Source organism: Bidens hawaiensis, unplaced genomic scaffold, assembly GCF_021521415.1.
Source record: "Bidens hawaiensis isolate Kalapana, Puna unplaced genomic scaffold, B.hawaiensis_p1.1 tig00009411_1, whole genome shotgun sequence".
Taxonomy (NCBI): Eukaryota; Viridiplantae; Streptophyta; class Magnoliopsida; order Asterales; family Asteraceae; genus Bidens; species Bidens hawaiensis.
This window is the reverse complement of record NW_027491693.1, coordinates 217606-232924: the sequence shown is the minus strand read 5'-3', so window position 1 is coordinate 232924 and position 15319 is coordinate 217606. Positions and strand designations below refer to the sequence as shown.

The 15319-nt window shown below is 34.8% G+C and overlaps 1 protein-coding gene across 1 annotated transcript; it reads left to right on the top strand.

Annotated features, from left to right (window-relative positions):
* The first annotated feature begins 10081 nt into the window (after positions 1-10081).
* LOC143532212 (calcium-dependent lipid-binding protein-like) lies at positions 10082-14050 on the top strand. The gene is made up of 11 exons (XM_077027329.1): positions 10082-10261; positions 10443-10544; positions 10617-10667; positions 10745-10865; positions 10953-11071; positions 11816-11914; positions 11997-12077; positions 12140-12219; positions 12292-12517; positions 12592-12756; positions 13690-14050. The coding sequence occupies exons 1-11, from the start codon at positions 10157-10159 to the stop codon at positions 14047-14049; spliced, it is 1509 nt and encodes a 502-aa protein (XP_076883444.1). The 5' UTR covers positions 10082-10156; the 3' UTR covers position 14050.
* The last annotated feature ends 1269 nt before the right edge of the window (positions 14051-15319 follow it).

Sequence of the window (15319 nt, the reverse complement as noted above, 5' to 3'; positions counted from 1 at the left end):
ATATAAAACATGTAGAATTCAAAAACAAACTGAAAGCCACATAAGACTAATAAAAGAACTATACCGATATACGTAATGAATTGTTGACATTTGAAAAGTGTTATTCGAGTTAAGGAAACTGATAAGTTGACATCAACATACATAGAACTGTATGAGGTTGTCTCGAAAATTAATACCGTAGCATATTGACTAAACTATCTTTAGAATCGAGTTCACTCACGATTTTAGTTCTACTGAAAATTTCTTATATACCGAAACAAACAAGTGCCATATTGTAAAGAACCCATATAAATAATAGGCGGAAAAGTCAAACAGTTACGACTCAACATAATTTCAAGATCAAAGCTCGGAAAAATGTCTTGCAACGAAGAATTATATTCATTTGAAAACGAAAACAAATATTCTTGTTAGTTCCTAAGAAGCTTTAAACTGGTATATTTAATTTCGGGGACGAAATTTATTAATTAGGGTAGAATGTGACATTCGTGACAAAACAGGATACACCTCAGTATTCACAAATCGAATAAGCGTTTAATCTCTTATTGCGTAACGAATGAACGGATAACCAAATGGGTCTGCTTATGACCCAGATATCTCGGGAGGGCCATCTATAAGCGATATACGTTGAATATAATCTAACATATTAGTATTATAACCTTAGTTCGATAGCAAACCAGTTAAACGAAAACATACTCGTTTAACTAGCTGCTATGGATTTAAAGGCGAAAAATAGTAGTTACAAAACAAGCATTGTATCATCCGTTAAGCCGAAAAAGGCTTAAAAAAATTTATTTGAAATGTTTTAAGTGATCCATGAAAATATTTTCGATTTTTACAAACAAATACTATGTTTTTATAAATTGACACAAAAATAGCCAAAAAAAGCACTCATTTTCGCACTGTTTGTCGTACCCGATATATTTTTTGTCACACCCCGACCAATGAAGGCGGAACCGTCGAGGCGCGACATGATTGCTCATTGCACAACGACACTATAAAGTTACAATATTTAAACAACTCATTTAAATCCATATCATCATAAATAACACAACAATTGTTCATACAAAATGCCAAATAGATAGATAAACAAATAACTTGTTCTTTCATTTTCTAATATCCTAAAGCCAAGATGATAAGTTTCTTCAAGTAATCCAATCAAGCTAACATCAAACCTGTAACATTGCATAAAATAGAGTTTGTCAACACAAAGGTTAGTGAGCAATTTTTATAGTTTTGGACAATAAGTATATAGTATGAAATCCACAACTAGTATATGAAAACAATAAATAATAGCAACAATTTAGATAATAAAACCGTCAATAAGAATACATTGACGCACCTTTCTATATGGGGATACCATATATACTCAGAATTAACGTATGATCATACTTTGATGAGGCTACCCGCCTTAGCATTCAAAAGGCTATCCGCCTTTGCATTCAAGAATTTGCACATAATCATGTAAAGCATATAACACCAAATCGAGCATTTATTTAAGTAAACATATACAATAAGTGTTGTGGTTTAAGACTCAAGTATAAATCATTTAAATTTGAAAAAGTATGCAATGCCACCCCCAAAACGAAAGATGTAAAACGGGGGATGAAAAGGTACTCACATTAACAAATAACTTGAAAGATAGTATCGTGAATAATCGGAGAGATCGGTTTAACGAGCAAGACCTATATAAAACGGGTCTTGTGTTAGTAGGTAGTCTCGGAATGGTTTAAAATAAAATACATGACAAATAAAGTAAATAAGTAAAGTTTAGGATTTAAAATGTAAATATTTTAGAAATTAAAGAAACGAGTTTTGTAAAATAAGTTTACTCGAAACCGGGTCTCGGTATTCTTTTCATTAGTTTTTTTCTTTTTTTTTTACTCAACCTATGTTAAGTAATATTGTGGGTTAAAAATGCAATATTGCAAAACCCTTGGTTATAAGAATCCCAAAACGAGGTTTAAACGAGTGTTCGGGTTTGTCGATTCGAGACTTGATAATTGACCAAGCTCAAAGTTAACTTCCTAAAATAATAAATGTTATGAGATAACTCCATAAAAATCAAAATAGACTTAACTAAGTATGTAGTTCTATTGTGAAGAACCTTAACGTTCGTTAAGCGAGTATACGACTTTATCGGTCCGAACTTGTTCTAAGATCAAGTTGGTTACCGACATCCCAAGTATGTTTAGAAATTAACTAAAATTGATTTAAAATATAATCTTGAAGAAAAATATGAGTTTTGGTGGCTAAAAACACACTTGTGTGTCTTAAGCGAGTGAACTCGGTTTAGTTCGGTTTTTTTGGTTCGGTCCTTAACTCGGAATAAGACCGAGGATGGTTACCACATACCCAATTACCATGAAACTTGTAAAATAACTTATAAATAATAATACTCAAGTTTTACATTCAAAAAGTTAACAGTAAAACTTTTAAACAAAAGTTCGGTTTTTGGTTCGGTTCTCAACTCGAGATGAAACCGAGGCTAGTCACCACATACCCAATACCATGGAACTTGAAAAATATGAACAATAAACTAAAATATGCAGAAGTTAAGAAAGTATAACAAGTTATATGGTTAGATTTGTTAAATATATAAACAAGGACTACAAAGTCCTCCATGTAACCTTGCCTTACTAGCCCGACATTTCAACCGGCCAAGACCGGAGAAATGAAAGACCGAAGGTAAACAAGGAGTGTATATTATATATATGTTGTAACATCAAGCTTTAAGTATTGAGAAGTTAGTTAAAATGAAAGATTAGCTTATGAAAAACAACCTTAGAATTTAAGAATTTGAGAGAGAAATGAGGAAATGAGCAAGCACAAATGAAGAAGATGGGTGTGTATATATAGGGTAAGTTGAATGAGTCTTTCATAAAGGGTGTTGCATGAAAATGGGTTGGTTATAGACCCAAGAAAAGCACAAACTACAAATGGGTCCTTCAAGTCTCCATTTTGGTAGTTTTAGTCCCTTGAGTTCGTTTTGAGCGTTTTCGGGGCATTTTAAGAACCGAAAAGGGTGTTTATTTTTAGATTCAACAACTATAAAACAAATATGTAACATAAAATTCATCATTTTGATAATATCGAAATGTTTGGGATACAAAACGGGTCGGGTTTACATTAAGAATGCAAGTATAAAATAACCCGAAATTGACAAATGTCACATTTTTCGCATTAAAAACAGAACCCGAAATAAATTTGGACTCGGCATTTCATGTTCGGGAACGTAAATAGAGAAAGGTGGCCAAATGGGCCCAAAAGGGGGCCTAATAAGCCCAGCCCGCTAAAGTTGAAAAAAAAAAGCTTAACATTATTATATTTATGTTTCTTTAAAGTTAAGAAACTAGATATTTTACAACTCAATTTCCAGAACTTGAACATTCATATCAGCTGGTCTTTCACACCCATAGCCAAAACATGAGGTAATTAGGCTATTTTAATCAATTTTTACTTGTTTTAATCATATTTAATTACATATAAACATAGTTTGATTATCAAAAATCACTTCTGACCATGCAAAAACCTTAAAAATTTCTCAAAAACATGGTCTGATCATACACATGGTTAGGAACCTGTTTTGATAAGTTTTTTTGACAATAAACACGGATTAAAGGGTTTAAACGACGTTTTTACGGTTCAAAAGTTCGGTTTAATGCCCTAACTGAAACCCTAAGTTCCAAGGCTGCCGTATTGATGAAGCATGCTTGGTTTGTAATATAGGACTTGTACTTAGCTTATATAGAAGCAAAAGAACCCGAAAATTGGATTAAGAGAGCGAAAACGGGCGAAAACCGCAAAGGTAATGACGAATTGCTCAATTACGGGCTGTTTAGGTTAATGTTGTGATGTGCATATTTTTATGTTATAAAATTTTTTTAGGGAAATAAAGGACCATATGATTGAGACCATGTCCAAATTTGGTAATTTTTCGATCATCCGAGAATATTTGGCAAATTTATTACTGATTTGGGACGTTTATTTGGAAAAATACCTAAAATACTTGAAAAATTATGAAATTTTGTGGGAAACTAACATTTGACATAATTAGACCACATATGAAATTTGGGGTCATTCAGAAAACCCTAGCCATGTTTTTTATATTCGAGTTTTCATAGTCGTTTTCGGCTCGAAAAAAGGGTAATTGGCAAGGTTTTTAGCTTCTGGAATTTTTACAGGTTGTTTTGAGAAGTAGTTTGATCATTTAAGAATTTTGGCGGATTTTTCAGAAATCGTTTGGTATAAATGGATGATTTTCGGGTTAAATATAGCATATAAAATAAATTTTTATAAATTAGTAAATTAGTAAATAATTCCATAAATAACTTTATATAAATCTACATATTTTAATTGATAAGTAGCTAAATTTCATAATTTAATGATAAACAGATAATTAATTATGCTAATTTGAATAGTAAACAAATTCAATTCTGATAAAAATTGACGAGTTTGTGATTAATGAACCTGTTGGAATATCAAAACATCAAGAGTGATCAAAAATCATACTTTTGGGTTAATAAAGTAAAAAACAAACTTTTTATGAGAAATCCGGACAATTTGGGTGAATTGTAAGCGTTTTTCTCCAAACCAAACTAAATAAACGAAAATGAGCCACGTGGCGAATCCAGACCCCTAATTTGTGATATTTCTTTATAACTTAATCATTTTATCAATCAATACATTTACCCAATTTTACATCCCCATAACTGTTCTCTAAACACGTAAACGAACAACTTGGCCCAGCTAGTGAAACAGGGAAACTGAGCCAAGTTCGGTTTTAAGTATTAGACATTGAACAACATCACAATCTAAGCCTATTGACACTTTCTGGGCATAACAGCTATACCCAGATTAGATATACAGTCCATTTTAGTATTGAGATTATAATAATATCAAAATATTAATATTATTATAATATTCATTATAGGGATTAGTGAACGAGTCAAAACAAACTGCGACCGTACACTATACCTCTGTACCGGATCTCTACTAAACCGTGAGTTTCATGACCCCACTTTTTAAACTGTTTTATGAACTTTTGGGGTTAAAAATATGTTGATATATCTTTATATACTCGGAATTGTTTGATGATGGAAATTATCTAAGTGCTAACACACGAAACTCCCCACTAACACAGCGATTAACTTCGATCCGGTGGCTTGTGAATAGTACTATTGGTTTGACAAACCCAAACGGAGCCAGTACGGTTTGCTGTGACTTTGATGCCGTTTGCACATGACCATAATTATACAAACACGCTATGTAGTGTTAGACATAGCTACTCGGGGCATGTTGTGGGCGGAAGGGGGGCCACAATGGTTGATTGAGCATGGGAAATGGAGGCACACAACACGAACAGTCAAGGCTTCACTATATCTTAGAATAATTACATCATAAACATACAAACAAATGTACTTGTGAATGTACATATATACATACGTGCGTATTTACAAACTAGGTTGTTATACGCACAACTGATTCTTGAAACTCACCAACTATTTGTAGGTGACCCGTTTTAACATGTTTTTCATGTATACCGGACTTGGAATAGAAAGTCAATGTGCTACGTGTTTGACTTGCGATCAATGCTGGGTGAATTGATGCAAGTGTGCTAGTAAGAAGTAAAGCCGCTTAACCGGCTGGATTTAGTTTGTATCACCTAGTTATAAACGAAGTTAGATCAATATGAAATATTGTAAATTAGTTTGTATTATTCTTTATAAACAATGTGGTTGATCCCAGAGATGTCTATTACATTTCCGTTTTACGCTCCAGCAATTTGCTAAATGGGGTGTGAGAAGAGATTACTTTTCTGCTGACGACATCCGAGCTACCTTGCAGTTGGGGAAAGTGATCGAGAAAATGGTCATACTGAATGCTCCTACTTGTTTAGAAATGGGGCTTTTTAGCAAATGGCTTATTCAGGTTCTATTGGTGATTCTCAGAGGCGTAAAGGTTTTCTTTTAGGGTCATGGAGGTTGTTTATGCATATATTGATTGTGTGCATGTCGAGTAGAAAGGCGGGTTAAAACAGTATGGGGCGGCTATGCAATCTACTATTGCTTCACTGGTATATAACAAGCTTTATAGGTTTAGCTGTATGATCTTTTATGAGATTGACAATCAGAGGAGAGCTACTGGGAAGAAACGGTTTTTGTTATATTCTAGATTCTTACAGATGATTTTGAATCACATTGCTCTGAATTTACCTCAGAGACGACCTACTAATTTTGTTGACAGTATCAGTAAAAGGATTTATGCTCAATGTCGTGCGTCCAGTTTGAGAAGTAGACTTGAGTTGAGACCACAACCTACAGCCTTATTTGGGGCTATTGTGAATCCGTTCTATATTCCTCCAACTAATGATGGTTTCCTCGATGCACCTATTCAACACCTGCCCAAGTGGATGCTCTACAACCTGAGGTAGCTCCACAACAACAACCTCAAGAGCAGTTTGTTCCTCCTCCGTAGGAGACAGTTATTTAACAGGAGGTTTTTAATCCTCGGGGGTTTGAAAACATTGATCTTGATGTTGCTGTTGATCTGGAAATGCATGTTGTTTAGGAAGTTGTTCCTTTGGCGGCTGTTGCTGAACCCTCTATGCCTCATTAGTTTGAGGCAACTGAATCTAATAGTTCATCTGATGCGGTTGACGAAACTAGTCGTTACTTGGCACTACAGCGGAGAATTCAGGCTGGTAAAAAGAAGTGTGTAGGAAATGATGATGATTTGGATTTTGATGTTGGTAGTGGTGAAGAATCAGAGGCGGAATACAAGTTGGTAAAACGTGCCAAGAGAGCCCGTGTTAGTGAGAGTTCTGGTTATGTTCCAGTCATTTCTATGCCTCAATTGGTATCTGGTGTCTCGGTTGCTGATGTGTCTATTGGGTTGATTACTAGTGGTATTTCTACGGTGGCTATGGATGCACCGGTTATTGTGTCTTTACCACAGGTTATGTTGTCACCGTCGGAAGTGGTGTCTTTATTTGTTGATTCCACGATTATGGCTAAAGTTGTGTTCCTGTTACTCTATCACCGGCTTCTACTTCTTTGCCAATTCCGTCTATATGTGTTGATTTTCCTCCACCTTACATTTATGCAGTGCCTCAGGTTCATGTTACATTTAATGCTTCTCGTTCTGATAGTGAAAGAATTGCTTAACTAGAACGTGTGGTGGCTGAGTAGTCTAGCATTAATCTTGTTCAGAATAAGGCTATTCATCAGCTGATCTCTGAAAATCAACTACAGTCAGCTCTTATTGTTGAGCAAGGCAAGATTATAGATGATCTTAAGAAGTTCGTAGCATCTCAGGGGAGAGTAGATGTAGAGAAGGCGTGTTGAGAAATGTTAGACGTGATGATACTGACGATGATCTTAATGCATCGAAAGGTGCAGGTGGTGAGATGCCAAGCACTTCACAAGTTCTTGGTACTCAAGTTACAACTGAGGGGGAGTCAGGTAAGTAGGGATCTGGTGCTAGAGGTGGTGATACAGCCATTGTTAATTAATAAATTGGTGCTATTAAAGACTTAGGTGCTGTTTGTTTTTGAAGACCAAAACTGTCTGCAATCTGATTTCATGTCTGCAACTGAAGATGTGGTATGAAGGTCTGCAATCTAAAAATATAATATTGTTTGTTTTATGAACTGGATATCGTCTGCATAAGCTGAAAATTAGTTACCTATCATACATATCACAGTAGATAGAAGTCATTTAACGTCTGTAGACTGCTAAAATAATTGGTGGTGGTGTACGAACTGTGGAAGTGGGTGGTGGTGGACGATTGCTGGCAGTCGATTGTAGTAGACGGTGAACAGTGCTGGTGGATGGTGGGTGGTGGTGATGGACGGTTTTGGTGGACGATGGTGGTGATAGTGGACGGTGGTGGTGATGGATGGTGGTGGTGGTGGGTGGTGGTGGCGGCGGCGGACGGTGGGTGGTGGTGGTGGCGGACAGTTGGTGGTGGTGGACGATAGTGGTGGCGGACGGTGGGTGGTGGTAGTGGATGGTGGTTGTTGCCAACGGTGGGTGATGCTGGTGATGGACGATGGTGGTGGTGGATGGTGGCTGCGCCGGACGGTGGGTGGTAGTGGTGGGTGGTGTTGGTGGTGGACGGTGGGTGGTGAAGGTGGACGGTGGTGGTGGTGGCACACGGTGGGTGGTGGTGGTGTTGGACATTGGGTGTTGGTAGGATGTGTAGAAGTTGAACAATAGCTTATTTTTTAAGACCATTAAAGCATTTTTCAAATCTTTTTAAGGAAAAAAAACAAACAGTCGTCAGAAGCTTATGTCTACGCCCCTTGCAGACCTTTTAAGCAAAAACAAGCAGCATCTTAGATGATTTTGATGTGATGTCTAATGAAGGAACAGAGTCAGAAGAGGGAGAAATCAAAGAAATTGGTGAGAAGATTGTGATTGGTAATACCTTGGAAGAGGGTGAAATTGCAGAGGAGGGGGTAGAGCATGCTATACCGTTTCCTATTCATGAACTGATTTGGATCAACACTAATGGTGTTGAGTCAGTGGACATGAACAAGTTTTGTAAATTGTTGAAGAAGAAGAAGGTGAGTCTAAATGGGAAGAGCAGCCCAGATGGAAAGAAGGGTGTGCTGAATGGTTTGTGAAGAGAAAGAAACTAGCGGCTCCACCATCGTTCAAGAAAAATTATAACATTAAGGGGTTTGTTGAATCAAAGAAAGGTATTATCAGTTGGTTGTATGATGACAAGCTGAAATTGTTTGTGTTGAAAAGATATGATGGGATTCAATACTTTCCAAGGTTCTTGAAGTCGTTCTATTCTTTACCTGAATGTGAGGTAAAGGATTTGGTAAGGCTGAACTTGATCAATCAGGGAAAAGATAATTTTGATGATTGGGTCAAGAAGATCATTTGAAAGGAAGTGGTAAAGGAGAAAAAGTTTACTCTGCTCAACCCTCAGAAAGGAAAGTTTGTTGAGGATGTTGAAAGGGGAGTGAGATCTAACGGGAGAACATGGATGATGGTAAAATACAAACCCATTCGATGCTTGAAGAAGATACCGATGAAGCCGATGCCTCAAGATGTATTGAAGAGTATGATGCTTTGGGGTGTTGATAGTGAGACGGCTGAAGCGGTGATGGAGGATGAAGACGAGCAAGAGTTGTTGAGAGTGTATGATCCAATGAACTTGGCAAATCTCTCTAGATCTGATTTGCAGTTACTCAATGATATTAAGATTTTTTGCATCCCTGCATGGAAGTCAGAGGGGAAGAAGTGCCAGAGAGTTGTCTCGGCTTGTGTGAGACATGGAGTGCATGTTGGAAGCTTCGCTTGAAGATGGTGTAGATTGCAGACTGAAGAGAAACAAGAAACAAATGAAGCTACTACCAAGGGGGAGTTTGTTGGTGCATTTTAGTATGTCAGTACTTCATAGGTTTATTGTTAGTCTTGTCTGTAATAAACGATATGTTTTGTTTTGTGTTTTGTCTTTAAACGGTTTGTTTAGAAGCGAAGTTGTGATAACTTCGCCTATTATGTAACAACAGATGAAGATTTGTAGTATATAAACATATCTTCGGCCTAAGGTTTAGTAGTTGTTTTCCAGTCGTAAGAACTTGTGAAGTGCTTTACTGTGTATTGAAAGATACTGTGCTATTATTCAATATAAATAAACGTTTTGTTTAGTTATTGTTCTATTGTTCTTGTCTTTACTATTATTTGTAATCAAACACTTAGGGGATTTCGTACCCTTTGAATTTGTGATATTTTCTGTATCGATTCATTCCGGAGACCCCCAAAATTTGTAGAGACCCACAAATAAATTGGAATTCTTATTACTTTGTATAAGTTTAATTTGTAAAGTCATTAAACATTAAACTCCAAACAATTGACACAAATTCATGAGTCGCTTAAACCACATATTCTATAATAATAATAATAATAATAATAATAATAATAATAATAATAATATCTTGAAATTGACGCGGGTAGCAAAACAAGTAACGGACATCACAAGGCAAGAATGAACGTTACATTCACCCTCAAATCCCATCACATATGCTGCAGTTCAACCAATTTCCATTCCTTCATTATTATTCATCTCTACAACCAATCTTTCAGCCAAAAAAAAAAAAGCCAATTGCAACTTCTACAGTGAGAGTTAAAGTTGATACAAAATGGGGCTGATTTTTGGAATTATTACAGGAGCTGTATTTGGGATGGCGACCATGGCTGGTTGGCGTCAGATGCTGATATCTCGAAGGTGTAAACGAATCGCTAAGGTAGTTAATTGTTACTTGTTAGGATTATTTAAAAGGATCCACATCAACTGTTAATCACTTTGATTTTTGTTGGATTGCTGATATTAGAGTTTAGTACATTATGGAGTTTAAACTTATTACGAACTAACGTTGAAGACAAGTTTTTTTATTTTTATCCTAATGGTCTAACTACATTCCTCAGGCAATTGACATAAAACTACTTGGATGTCTCAGCCGAGACGATCTTAAAAAAATATGCGGTGACAGCTTTCCCGAACGGATATCTTTCCCTGTTTATGAACAGGTTAATTCTTGTTTGATTATTGTCACAAGTTTTGTGTTAAATGCGTCTCATTTTCATAACTTGATGTTTCAGGTGAAATGGTTGAATAAACAATTAAGCAAACTCTGGCCATATGTTGAAGAAGTAACTTTTTTACCTCAGGCTCTTAGCTTTACTGCATTCTTGATCAAATCTAGTTTAATAAAATTTTGTTTATATAGGCGGCGCGTATTCTAATTAAGGAATCTGTTGAGCCATTACTGGAAGACTATCGTCCGCCTGGAATTAAATCATTGAAGTTTAATAAACTTTCTCTTGGAACTGTGGCACCAAAGATTGAAGGTACTATCATATTGCAGTGCCCGCATATGTCCTGTAAATATTATTATTCACTAACTAGGGTTTTCTATGATTATTTAAAATGCGTAGGTGTTCGTGTTCAGAGTCTTAAAACAGGTCAAATAACTATGGATATAGATTTTCGTTGGGGCGGTGATCCGAATATTGTTTTGGGAGTTGAAGCTGTTGTTGCGAATTTACCTATTCAGGTGGATTTGTTTATGATCTAAAATGTTACCTCTTAATTTATAGTGTTTAATTGTTTATTAAACATGTTGCCAATAGGGGCTCGGATTTCTGATATGACACAAACCTAACATGAAATTTGCGGGTTTGGAGTCTAAATGGGTTCGGCCAAACCCATGAACACGTTTAGCTAAAGAAGCTGTGTTCGGATCAATCTGATGGTTTGTGGATTGACCCGTTTGCACTGTTTATATTTAAAAAGTCTTAAAATTGTTTTTGTGTAATTATTTAAATGGATTGGTACTTTGTAAAATCTGTCAGATAAAAAAATAATCATATCATGTTTTATAGTTTAGATTTAATTATTTATGTACAAATTTTTGTAGTAAATTTGTAGCTTTAGAGCATTAATATGTAAAAAAGGTAAAATGAAAAAAAGGTTTTAGTTAAACAGTTCATGTTTATGTCAACCCGTGAATAGACACGATTTTGTAAACTTTTTGAAATTGTTCTTTTATGTAATGATTTAAATTTATTGAGACTTTTTATTAAAATTTTAAAATGAAAAACAAACGTCAAGCTTTATAGTTTAGATTTAGTTATTTATATAAAATTGTATTCTTTGTTCTAAATTTGTAATGTGTTTGGCACAATTTTTGGGTTCGTGTTAAGTTTTGGGTTCGTATCGGATTAAGTGCGCTAATTAACACTACCCATTAAAAACCTATAATTGCTGAAAGACAAGTGTGTTCTGGTACTGCTTACAGCTGAAGGATCTACAAGTTTTTACAGTTATTCGCGTAATTTTCCAACTCTGTGAAGAAATTCCTTGCATTTCTGCAGTTGTTGTTGCTTTACTTTCTGAGGTACAACCTATGAGTCCCACCATATTACTTCCATACACAATAATATGTTTGATTTAAATAATAATCCTCTATTACTCATCAGCCAGAGCCAAAAATTGATTATACATTGAAAGCTATTGGTGGAAGTTTAACTGCCATTCCTGGACTTTCAGACATGATTGATGTAAGTTCTTTATAATGTTACTAATGTTGTTTAGTAACTAATGTACTTGTTTATGCGTGTAGGATACTGTAACAACAATAGTTAAAGATATGCTTCAGTGGCCTCACCGGATCGTTGTTCCCATTACGCCTACGGATACAAGGTAATAATCAGTTATGATAATCCTGGTTTGCTACCGCTTATAAACTAGTTTTATTGTTTGCATATTATGCAGTGATCTTGAGCTTAAGCCACATGGACAACTAACATTAACAATTGTGAAGGCGAATAATTTGAAGAATATGGAAATGATTGGAAAATCGGATCCTTATGTGACTGCGTATATCCGGCCTCTTGAAAAGTTTAAAACAAAAGTTGTTAATAACAACCTTAATCCTGTTTGGAATCATGTCATTCAATTGATTGTAGAAGATAAGGAGACACAGTTTGCTGTACTTGAGGTTATATTCTTTTTCTTACATTTGTGTGTTTTTAAAAGAAAATGTAGTTTACTTAAATAATAATGATCATATAGGTTTTGGATCAAGATATTGGGCAAGATAAGCGTTTGGGGATCGCAAAACTACCATTAATTGATCTTGAAGCTGAAACCGAAAAAGATATTGAATTGAGATTGTTACCTTCACTTGACATGCTCAAGATAAAAGATAAGAAAGATAGAGGAACTCTTACAATCAAGGTATATACTCGATTTCACTTTTATATGTTTCAGTTTAATTTATTGTATATGTTACATGCTACATATTGTTTGGTACGTAACCGTAACCCATTAGAGAAAACTTATAGGACACACCAATATCCGGCTTACAAGCTAGCACCTAGTAAAAGTAAAGCCAGACATCTCGTGAGCTACTCAAGATTCACTAACTGCTCTAACCGAGCCAGGTTAAACGAGCTCGAGCTAAAATAAGGTTGTTTAATAAACAAGTCTAGGCTTTACTTACTGAACTTGAGCAGGCTCGTGATCGAGCCTATTAGCCTAAATGAGCCTATTATTTGTATGGTTTTTATTTAATATATTAAATATCTATTGTATAGTATATATTATTATATATAAAGTAGTGATCAAATAACAAAATATATTATGGTATATCATCATCATCGTACTCAGTATATCCCACCAATAGCAAAGCTATGGTAGGGTCTGAGGAGGTATATAAATATTATCGTATATATAAAGGTTATAATTATAAATATGTATAAAAATAATTATAAATGTATATAACAACAATAGCACCTATCAATTAATAAATAATAAATGAGTCAGGCCTGAGCTTGAAAAACTACTCAAGAGCCAAGCTAGAGCTTTAGATATAGTTCTCGAAACGAGCCTAGCTAAAGCTCTCGCAAGATAAACAATTTGAGCTTGTGCTTGGCGCAGTTTGTTTATAACTTTATATCATTTGGTAAAATCAGTTTCTACATTTTTCCTACTAGGATGTTGCATAACAAATGCAAAGTTTCTTTCCTTGACAAACTTTTTACAAACAATTAATGACCATTTTAATTTCTCTGCTATAGTTGTTTATTAAGATAAGAGACAGTTCGGATGATAATGGATCCTCTAGTAATTTTGAATTTAGAACTGTGGTATGAATATTTGAACATATAGGTCAAGTATCATCACTTTACAAAGGAAGAGCAAGATGCTGCTATAGAACAAGAAAAGAAGATTCTAGAAGAGAAAAAGAGACTTAAAGCTGAGGGTATAATAGGAAGCACAATGGATGCCATTGATGGAGCAGCTGGGTTAGTCGGGTCCGGTATAGGCACAGGAGTTGGGCTTGTTGGAACTGGAGTCGGTGCGGGTGTTGGGCTTGTTGGAAGTGGGCTTGGGGCCGTTGGTACTGGGCTAAGCAAGGCCGGAAAGTTCATGGGCCAGACCATAACCGGAACCAGTGGTTCTAAACGGAGTGGTGCTTCGACCCTGGTTAATTCTGTTGACGAAAATGGTGGTGCCAAACCGCGTTAACCCGTGGTAGTAGTTATACACGTTTCTTATTTATTAATTACTGTGTCCTTTTTGGGTAAATTATTTTTGTTTTGTTTGGGACAAACATGTAGTAGAAATTAAAACCAAAGCCCGCAATAAAGGCAATTAGATAAGTTTTTGAAACATGTGTAAAAAATAGAAAGCTAGTCAAAACCGATGGTACCTTTTAAAAGAAAACAAACAAGTTTGCCCACAAAGGTGGCTGCAAAAGCTTTTGTAAAAAAGTTAAAAAAAGAATAAAATAATTTGATTGGAGAATCCGTTGTAAATTTCTACAAATATATATTATTTGTCATGGAAATAGTAAAGGTGTTGTTAAGCGTATCTTCCTTTCTCTCATTTTTACTAAATATGTCTCATCCTTCAAATTCTACATTAATATGATTCAAACATTTGTTGTTTCTTTTTTTGTCATTTTGATATCCTTTATTATTTGTATTTTAAAACACATTTTTTTAAGATTTTCTTGATTGGTATTTTTTTATATTCTTTTAAAATTATTTTTATTTTTTTAAAATAACAAAAAAATATTTTTTTTCTTATTTGGAGTAAGCATTTTTTATTATTTAAAAAATTATTTTTTTTCTAATTATTATATTTTTTAGAGTGTATTTTAAATAGTTTTAGTGATAATTTGCATTTTTAATACAAATTCATATTGTTTGTTAATTTTAAAAAAATAGTGTATTTCTTAAGAAACAACACAAATTTATGAATTGAGAATAAAATATCTAATATTATCTAATATTTAATATTTTAACATAGAAATAGTGTTATATATGAATAATATGTTTAATAAAATTGTTAATGAAATTGAAAGTTCAGAGGAGAGTGTATGACAAGTAAGGAGTTAGTACTTTTAGCCTAGCCCTAAAATATTAATCCAAAAAGTTTGATACTGAAATATGTATGCCATAGATGAATCCTACATCGGTCGAGGCCGGTAGAGATTCATAGTTCATAATGAATGCCTATATGCCTTAAATATCCGCGCTTTCGGCTTCATTAAATGCAAAGCATATGAAAGCTGCATAGTTAAGTGTCCTCAAGTGGGTGTAGTACCATAGACAATCCATCAGGGCAAAGCGGACAATATTGGTGGTATTAGCGGTTGTATGTTACAGAAAACGACTGCAAAATGTCATAATTCTAGTTGACGTAGGTCGGTAAATATTATGATTGCAAAATCAGTCAAATACATGAGACACAATTTTTGGTTATTAAAGTGGTTCCAAAAGACTCATTAATG